Source organism: Notechis scutatus, chromosome 2 (genome assembly GCF_049901735.1).
Source record: "Notechis scutatus isolate UNSWTSFEM ecotype Mainland chromosome 2, rNotScu1.2, whole genome shotgun sequence".
NCBI classification, from domain to species: Eukaryota; Metazoa; Chordata; class Lepidosauria; order Squamata; family Elapidae; genus Notechis; species Notechis scutatus.
The window spans coordinates 154,506,756-154,516,930 of NC_142010.1; the positions used below are offsets into that span (position 1 = coordinate 154,506,756).

The 10,175-nt window shown below is 41.8% G+C and overlaps 1 protein-coding gene across 1 annotated transcript in view; it reads right to left on the bottom strand.

Annotated features, from left to right (window-relative positions):
* The window catches only part of LOC113429287 (A.superbus venom factor 1), a 28,579-nt gene extending 18,604 nt beyond the window's left edge, over positions 1-9,975 (bottom strand). Inside the window, exons 1-8 of the mRNA XM_087956911.1 lie at positions 9,748-9,975; positions 7,409-7,494; positions 6,473-6,555; positions 5,933-6,023; positions 4,389-4,491; positions 3,909-4,029; positions 2,170-2,285; positions 1,628-1,774 (exon numbers count right to left, since the gene is read on the bottom strand). Coding sequence (XP_087813037.1) covers positions 1,628-1,774; positions 2,170-2,285; positions 3,909-4,029; positions 4,389-4,491; positions 5,933-6,023; positions 6,473-6,555; positions 7,409-7,494; positions 9,748-9,798 — 798 coding nt within the window. The 5' untranslated portion in view covers positions 9,799-9,975. The remainder of the gene's footprint in view (positions 1-1,627; positions 1,775-2,169; positions 2,286-3,908; positions 4,030-4,388; positions 4,492-5,932; positions 6,024-6,472; positions 6,556-7,408; positions 7,495-9,747) is intronic.
* Between the last annotated feature and the right edge of the window lie 200 nt (positions 9,976-10,175).

Genomic DNA, 10,175 nt, shown 5'->3' on the forward strand with positions numbered 1-10,175 from the left:
AGACTGCTGAAAGAATATAGTGATGGCTAGAACGGACCTGGCTAGCATCCTGTCTTCATTAAAAGAAAACCAACCTAAGATCCTTTGATATGATCTGCATCTTCAGGGAGGGAAAAGAACTCCATGCTACTATGAGTGTAGCAAATGCAACATTGCAATTGGTATTTCGGGAGTGGGCATAGCTATTGAATAAAACAATTGCAAAGTGAGTTGTAGCCTGAGGGCCAGTTGGGATGATGAACTGGCTACAAAAAACAAATGGGATATTTAATGCCAAACCAAATCAGGGATTTGCAAGAATCATTGTTCCTGTGAAAGAGTATCACTTGTACTGAGAAACACTGAGAATAGAAGAGAAATCACTTTATTTTCAGTGGCATTTATCCACGGGGTGTGTTTTCTATTTGGTTATCCTTAAAAAACAAACTTTACCCAGGGATTAGGAGCTGCCCAATGCCATTTATTTCCCCACCTTCCTTTCTTTTTTATAGATATCACCAGGCCACACAATATATCTTGACCAGCTGACTTTTACAAGTGATCCTTGTAAACAAAAAAAATATGAAGAAATATTATCATTATATTACACTCAACTCAACAGCAAGACCCAAATATACAGATATCGACCTATATACAATGATCTCCCTTACGCTAACAGGCATACATAATGTATTTGTCTCCATTCCTAGCTAAGATGACTCTCCAGTGATACAATGTGCATAAGGGCTTCACAGTGTATATTTCTTGCTTTGCCTTTCATAGCTGTATGCTCTGTCCTGCAAAAGGGCATAAAAACAGAGTTTGCATCACAGCAAACAGGTGGACATTTCATCACCTGTTCCCTCTTGAGCAACAGCAGAGCTGCTACTGGCCTGCAAGGTGCCACTGTGCAGAATTCCACAATGCATAGACCTGCTAGGTCTGTCTCTGCTCCCAGAGTCTGACTGTGTGTGGGCAAAGCAGGTAAGTTTATGTTACTGGCACCGTATCTCCTTCCCTCTTTCTTTGTAACAGGCAAATGACAATCCTGTCTTCAGGTCATTTCACTAGGTGGTGCACAATTTGCACGCCAGACTGTGATGGCCCCATGTTCCAACATGGATGTCAGGCCCAAAACCAAGAATAAACTTTTCCCAAGTTGAGTTCTTTATTGCTTTCAAACCTACAGGCAAAATCTTGCCAGACTGGGGAGTCTACTACCTGTATCTGCAATATACTCTGAGAACTATTAGGGAGGGGCTGTCTTCACCCTATTTCTCTCATATAAAGCAGTGGTCCCCAACCTTTTTTATGCCGCGGCCCGGTACCGGCATCAGCTGGGCGCCGCCATCTTGTTTTGATGAAAAAGTGCTTCCGGTGAGCTTTCGCCGGAAAAGCTCACCGGAAGCACTTTTTCATCAAAACAAGATGGCGGCGCCCAGCAAACCAGTGGCCCGGTAGGATTTGTTCCACGGACCGGTACCGGTCCGCGGACCGGTGGTTGGGGACCCCTGATATAAAGCATCCGGAGTGAGATGCCTCTTACTCCTCTGCAATGCCCCCCTCCCTCCTGGGAATCCACCTCCTTACGACATTCCCTCTCATCAGCACACTGAATGGGATTTAACAGAATGCCAGAGTGACTTACAGTGATCGGTAGGCTTTGAGTGTTCAGTGGTGTGTTCAGGATGAGCTTAGCAGTCCCATCGCTCAAAGTGGTTCCCTCAGAATGAATGGCCTCTGATACCACTGGTACATTGGCAGCTGGTGAGCCATCAGGGTTGGTAACATACACCTAAAGCAATCCAGAAGAGGTGAATCAGCATGGAACAAGGCAGCTTCCTCTGAATCTAAATCAGTTTATTCACTTATTTATTGATCATTAAGAAGAATTATATGGCTGCCCAATTCACGTAGTGATTCCAGGTGGCTTACAAATTAATTTAAGGCTTTTTGTCACTAAATTACATAACTTTTATGCAGATACATTACAGCAAAACATCCAGTGTATAAATACCAATCAATCAATCAATCAATCTACAGTGGCAGCGTCAACCCCGAGATAATCTGAAGCCTCCACATGCATCTTGAACAAGCAAGTCTAGACAGCTCTTCAGAGGCCCAATAAGGGGAGAAAGACATTGCTAAGGTGGCTCTTCCTACAAAATAGGAGACTTCGATTTCTATTACCGTCAGTTCATATGGCATTCCTGGCTTGAAATATTTGGGGGTTTTTGTGAAGTAGATCTGATAGGGAGATGTCACAATATGAATGCCGCTTTGCTCAGTCACTACCATATCACTGCCTGCAAAAAAAAAGAAGGAATGCAACTTAAAATAGGAAATCAAACTGAGAAAGGCAAGAGAAAAATCCTGCAAATATTTTGAAGTAGCTAGTTTCAAACCTAATAAACCCAATACTTTCACAGTTTGCAAATTGTCTCTCAACTTCTTCTATCTTCGTATCCCTTTCTTTTTATAGAAAACAATGTTGCATCATGTTACATGCTGATTTTAATTTATTATCATGTCATGTAAATGGTTTTAAGAAGAGAAAATAATGTGGCAAATGATCATTTATAAACAGAAAATTGGCATATTAAAATTTCAGAGGATGTGGAGTGGGAATGTATTAATATTTTTTTTAATTTTGTGGCTTTGTGACTAGACATACTGTTTCCCGTAAAATAGCAATAGCACTTAGACTTATATGCTTCAAAAACAAAGCCTGGATGTAATTTCACATAATATTATAGATTTAAAACTGCTTGAATAAAATTGACCAAAAAAATTGAAATTTGAAATTGAAATTTGACAAAAGTGATGTGAAATATTAGCACTGTAACTTTCTCCAATTATGCCCCTCATAGAAATTCAATGTTTTTCAGAGATTTTAAAGCACTTCAAGGAGATGAAGAAATGAGTATTTATATAGGACTGATTTAGAAATGGAGAAACAATTTCTGATATAAGGAAAAGGCAGAGATGCTTCAGGACTAAATATGTAAAGGCTCTATCATTTGTTAAAAATGAAAAAAATAAAGAAAATAACTATACCTCCTGACTGACTTTGAAACAATAATTTCTGAACTAAAGGAAAATACCAAAGAATCATGTCAAAAATTCATACGATATCATTCAAGAGTTCCAGAATGCAGTAAACTTTTATAGGAATAAGAACTTGGAAACAATACTGAGAATATGAAATGGAAACGGAGGAAGAAACCTTTACCTTACTGTGGAAGGATTATAAAAAATTATTCATATTGCATTCCAATTTTTAGCAAAAATTTGAGGACAGTATCTAATAATGATACAAAATGACATATCTGATAGAATTGCCCCAAATCCAAGATTTTGATCAAGTTTTATGGAATGAGTAAGAACTGTTACACCACTTGCTATAGCAATTAAGTGTTTTATTGGTGTTTCAAGAAGACAATAAAAATATTAGAAACAAAGACAAGATCAAATTGATACTGGTGTCAGGAAGCATATGGATAGCCCCGAAAGAGAAGGATATTAATATTCCAAATTTAGCCCTAACACTCCAAATGATTAGAAACAGTTTTAATGGAAAAAACTTATAGATACAGTATATACAGGACAACTTTTTAGATAGCACATCCCTTTTAATCTAATTTGGAAAGTTTTGATTCACTTTACTAAACATTTAAAGTCAGATAAGAGACATTTACCCACAAAAATATTGTGGATTTTGTGGGATAAAGGTGAATAATCATTGTGAAAGAGGAGGATTTAAAAATCAAGTCACAAATCAATGATGTATTCTAGTGATGGTTTGGTTTCTTTTATTTAGTTATTTTCAGTCCCTGGTATTTAAAATTGTAGTCTGTTAATTTTTAAAAGTGTAATATTTTTGTTTTCAAAGAAACAATTTACCCTTCTCTTCTCCCACCCCTGCTCACCTGATTCTGTCATGACTGTTACAGATGCATATAGAGTATGCCCAACAAGCTGATTGAGATTTTGAAATCGAGAACGTAGTGTATCTCTTTTTAGTATTGCTTCCCCATCTCCATCAATAATCTGAAAATAAATGAAAAATCAGTAAAAATAAGGAAGGAAATCAAGTGGTCTGCCACAATGTAGAATAAGGAAGATGATGGATGGAGATATGCAAGCTCTGTGGCCAAAGCAGCGAGGGGTAAAGTATGTTTTCAGTCCAGAACATCCAGATAACATCCAGAAGAAACTCAGGCACATGCTCCTTTATTCACTGAATTATCAGGAGAAAAAAATATCGCACAACCAGGCTTGCAAAATTCTATTACGGCCAACCTCCATAATGGTAGTTTAGCCTTCTAGTGGAATTGTTCTACCTAGTAGATCTGACACACAAACCCACAAGAACACTCCAATATGCAAACACCCCTGTTACATTTTACCGGAATTCTCGTGAGTGAGTCCGGAATACTCTTTTTAGCATCATCTATTTTCACTCCAAAGAGGACAAAGGCCACACCTTCCACTTTCTTTCCATACAAGTACCTGTTACGACATAATGAAAGTAAAGGTCCAATTATACAACTTTGCTTTTCCTACTTATCTTCTTTGACACAAAAGGAATCAGTGAGGGCGTTAACCTATTTCTCACAGCTCCTTATTTTCTCAACTCTATTCATTCAGGCATCTTTCTCCAAGCCTTTGTCACTTCTGGTGCTGAAGGTGGACGGGAGAAAATTTGAGAGCAGGGAGGAGGATGCTAAGTTCAGTTTCTTTATCCTTCTGCCCATTTTATTTTCTGATTTCTAAATTTCACATTTCTGTCCATTCCAACACTCAAGGTGGCTTTCAAAAATAAAAAGTATGGAGTAGACAACATACCACAATTAAAGCCTTAATACAATTGAAATCAATCATTAAAATAACTAAGAGTTTGCTAAAAGGAACATATTTGTAATTTCCTAAATAATGGGGAAATGGGATTAGGGCAGGGGTGGGCTGCTATCGGTTCACACCAGTTCGGGTGAACCAGTTGTTAATTTTATGGCCAGTTTGGCGAACCAGCAAATCCCACCCCTGCCTGGCCCCTCCCGCCCCACCCCACCTCTCTCAGGAGTCCTCACGTGGCCCGTTTTGGATCGCAGGTAAGTGCAGGGCCTGTGCAAAGGTTCAGGGAAGGTCAAAAGCAGGCCTCGCAGAAGTTATGGAAGGCCAGAAACAGGCCCATTTCCGGCCTCCAGAGCGCCTCTGGAGCCTGGGGAGGCTGTTTTTGCCCTCCTGGAGGCTCAAGGAAAGCCTCTGGAGCCCCGGGAGGGTGAGAAAATTCAGTTTAGTACAGGGGTGGGCTTCAAAATGTTAGCAATGGGTTCTCTGCCCAGTTGCTGGGTGGGTGTGGCCATGGTCGGCGTTGCCTAGTCAGCCAAGTGGTAGGGGTGGCGTTTTTGCCCTCCCCGGACTCCAGAGGCTTTCCTCGAGCCTCTGGGAGGGCGAAAATGGCCTCCCTGGGCTCCTGAGGCTCTCTGGAAGCCAGAAACTGGCCCATTTGCGGCTTTCCCGAACTTCCCGGAGGCCCGTTTTTCACCCTCCCCAAGGCTCCACATGCACCCTGCACTTACCTGCATCCAAAACAGGCCGCGTGGGGACTCCTGGGTGGGGAGGGGAGGGATGGGTGGGGCCAGCCAGGAGTGGGATTTGGGGGTTCTCTGAACTGCACAGGATCTTAGCTAGGGGCTCTCCCAAACCCCTGAGAACTCCCAGCAGCCCACCCTTGGTTTGGTATCATAAGCAGTCAGACTAATAAAGCTAAACAAAGTCTAAAGACTATTTTGCAATATTATAGCTATTCTATTTGTTAATAAATTTCAAGTAAATATGTTCAGATCAGGACTAGTCACCAAATCATATTTTACTGAATATTATGACCCAAAGAATAACCATTTTCACGCAGATGTTCCCTTTAGCTACTCATAGTTGTAAATAAGCATACCTTGCGGTGATAGACACGTGGAAATTTTTATTGCCATCAATGTAAAGAAACTTATCTGATGGTTGCAGACGGACTTCAAAGCTTGGTAACACTACAGAAAAAGAAACAGGTAAAAGGGTAGAACTCTTAGCACTGACAGAAGATGTATTTATTTAATTTTATTTAGTATATTTTATTATTTATTTATTTATATCCTACCTTTATTATTTTTACAAATAACCCAAGGACATATCTTTCTCTTCCCATTTTCCCCACAACAACAACCCTGTGAAGTGGATTGAGTTGAGAGAGAGTGACTGGCTAAGATCACCCACCTGGCTTTCATGGCTAAGACAGTAGTAGAACTCACCGTCCCCCAGTTTCTAGCCTGGTACCTTAACCACTACACCAAATTGGCTCCCACAACTTTCCAGGAGAGATCATAGCAGCCATTTCCACTTTTACAAATGACAGGAAAAGGTTTTTAGAGATAAAATCGAAAGGGATAAAACCCAGGATCAGAAAATGGATTTGTTGAACAGAAATGATCCTTCTTCTTACCATATTCTCTGACATCAAAATATGCAGTATAGCTCTCTTCTGGTGAATGTTCATATTTGGCCACAGCCTTCCATGTCCCAAAACTATAGAAAGAAAATGAAGAGCTTTTTCATTGCTTTGGCTTTACAATCAATTTATGACAATAGAGAATAAAGAATAACAGAGTTAGAAGGGACTTTGAAAGTCTTCTAATCCAACTCTCTGTTCAAGCGGAAGACCCTATACCACAGGTATCAAACTCATGTCATCACGGCGGCATCACGTGACGTATCGGGAATTTTTTCCCCTTCGCTAAACCAGGCGGCGACGTGGCCAGCATGGGACACATCCGGCCCACAGGCTGTGAGTTTCACAGCCCTGCCCTATACCATTCCAGACAAACTGTTGTCCAAACTCTTCTTGAAAACCTTCAGTGTTGAAGCATCCATAACATCTGAAGGCAAGGCAATGATATGAACAAGGGATCCAAGGTCACTTCTTGATATTAATAGGATTATGGAGAAAGTGTAAAAGAGGAAGAAAATGCCTGATTCAGAACTCTTCAGACACACGTTTGTGGAAGCTGAAATGTGAGTCTTACTTCTGCATTAAATTTCCTTTTACTCACTGAGCTTAAATGGTGGTGATGATATTGTACCTATTATTTTGTCCACTCAACTTCACAGAATTGCCATACAAATAACATTACAGTCCCACCTGTCCTGCTCCAAGCTCTCCAAAAAACAAGAGAAAATAGAAATGTGATGGACAAATGCAAAATATCAAATCTGAATTTTTCTTACTTTAATAATCAATCTGAAAAGCAAGCTAAAAGGGAGCAAACAATACAACTTTATTCTTTAACCAGTCTTTAATAGCTGAACTTTTTTTTTCCTATCAAAGTTTCACCTTGGTTTCAAAACAGGTTGCCTTATGACAATATCCATGTTAGATTACCTGACAAGCTCTGGTAAATTGTAAGGCCGGATCAAGACTGAAGATGGATTGACTGGATTAGAATTGACAACAACGCCTTCTGGAGTCTGGGACAAGGAAATAAAATACAGGTGTGTTGAAAACATATAGAATGTTGCATGTTATTTCCTATGCATTCTATAAGATTGAAATCCATCTGGAACATTAGATTTTACAAGTGGTCGGAAAATTTTTGGTGGGACGCAGAAGAAATGGCCCCTGAAAGCAATTAATCTGGGCCGCGCAGTTCTCGCGCCTCCCAGCTCTTTGAGGGACCCGGAGTCAAGTACCTGAGATGTACGCACCAAACAACTCCCACACATGGCGGGCGGCGGCAACAGTCCCCTCTCCCAGCACCCACTGTTAGCTCTCCTCATTAGTTCTCTAGTTTTGAATTGCTCCCACCTCTTTCTTTCCTTCTTCCTCCCACCCGTGCCCACGTGCAGGCAGAAGGAAAGGGAGACGAAGCTGTGCGCAGCTCTCGGCTCTTCCAGCCCTCACTGCCTTTCCCAACATCGAAGCCTCAGAGATGCACGCAAAGCCACCACAGCGGTAGTGCCCTGAGTTGCCTTAGCATGCTCGGTTAGTTAAGAACCTCCCTACCCAGAGAAGGAGGTGCTGGGGGAGGAGGAGGAGGAGGCAGTAGTGGAGAAGTAAGCAACTCAGGGTGTTACCGCTGTGGCAACTTTGCTTGCATCTCCGAGGCTTTAATGTTGGGAGAAGCAACGAGGGCTGGAAGAGCCAAGAACTGCGCACGGCTCTGTCTCCCTTTCCTTGCCTGCCTGCACTGGGCACGGTGGGGGGGGGGGGGGGGAGGAAAGAGAGAGAGGCGGGAGTAATTCAAAACTAGAGAACTAATGGGGAGAGCTAACAGTGGGAGCTGGGGGAGGCGACTGTTGTTGCCGCCGCCCACCATGTGTGGGAGCTGGTTGGCACGTGCATCTCAGGGACCTGACTCCAGGGTCCCTCGTAGAGCCGGGAGGCACGAGAACTGCAAGTGGGAGCATTTGGTGATTTCTAAGAACTCCTGGAACACAGTAAATTGGCGTTTTGTAAGTCTCGGTAAAAGAGTGAGCTTTGTTTTGCCTCCTTTCCTCCCCTGGTAATGCGAGAGATGCTTTCTCTCTCTCTCTCCCCTCCCCCACCCCCAAATAACCACTGGCTGTGGCTGGGTTTGGCAGCGAAGTGTAAAGCGAGCGAAGTGCCCCCAGGGACACCTTTCCTTGCCTGTCTCCAGGTGAGGCTGGAAGAGCCCAGCTTTTCTTCGGCTGCAGATCTGAGCCTCTCAATCCTCCACCCGGGGATCTGAAAGGAGCTCCCACTTTCTGCCCCTCCCCTCCCCCCAATTAATCACTGAGGGCGGCAGTCCTTCTGTAGGCAGATGCCTTGCTGAGAAGCCCCTGGAGTGGCGGCCAAGGGGCGCTGCCCCCCAAGGAGAGCAAAGCCCCCTTTCTGCCTCTGCTTCTCCCAGAGGCAGTTGCCCCGAGGCCCCACAGCTCAGACACAGACACACACACACACACACCCCTCCTGCTCTTCTGTTTCTTTGGAAGGTGCCAGGTGTGGGGAGGCTTCCAGCCTGGAACGTTTTATTTTGTTATCATTGAGCATTTACATTTTTGTTATAATTAAATAAGTGTGTGTGTGTGTGTGTAATTAAATTTATATTTAACATAAAAAATTATGTTAAATATATTAGCTTTTTATAAATAAAAAAAAACCGTATTAGTGGTCCTGGGGATTTAGAAGTATGAGTTTGGTGGTCCCTGAGGTCCAAAAGGTTGGTAACCCCTGATGTAGAGAGCAAATGCAACCCAACAGGCGGGGCACTGCGTTATAAGTTGCAAGACTATTATTTGAATTTTCATCTAGATGTAAACATCAACTGACAGCCCAGAAAGCATAATTAAGACTAATTTGCTTTGAAAATAGAATATTTGCCATTTAAGCCCTTTTTTTACAAGAAAAACATTGGATGAAAAAAGGCTTTCTGTTTACAAACAAAGTAAACAACTAGCTCCTAACCCTAACATATACATGCACATACACAAACACATTCAACTTCAAGACTATTTTCCAGTTTCATAGTGAAACGTTTCAAATCTTTGACACACCTAATATTTAGCACAGAGCTTAAAATTAAACATTTTAGGAAAAATGCACGTATAAAATGTTGGCCAACCAAAGCTTCATAGAGTGGTTGGGTCTACCTGGCATGGGAATTACATGGGAAAGAAGAATCAACAACCATTCCAAACAACCAACAACCGTTTTTTCAGGGAACTATACTAATCATACAGGATTGCAGACACGATTCTCACCTGAAACTCGACAATCACAGTTTTGTCCATCCTGTGCATGTTGTAATCCATAGAAAAGACACGATAGCGCACTAAGAAAAAAGAGACTAACTGTAATTTGTGGCAGTATTCAGAAGGTATGTGCTTGCATCATGCTGGCCAGTGACCAAAATAAAAAGATTGATTGATTGATGTGTTTGCATCATCATCAACAAAACGTATTTTCATAAATTGTATGATATTTTGTAGCTGTCAACCATCCACATGGTTTATGCAGCAAATAAACACTCCTGGGACATTTTTATTACCAAGAGTATAATTTACTGAGCCAACATGGATACAGAAGTAGCAAAGCCAACATTAACATTTTCATGTGCAAACAGCATAGTTAAATGTTCCCCTTTATTCCACCCAATCAATATGGTCAGTTCAGTTCAGTTTGTTTGGGT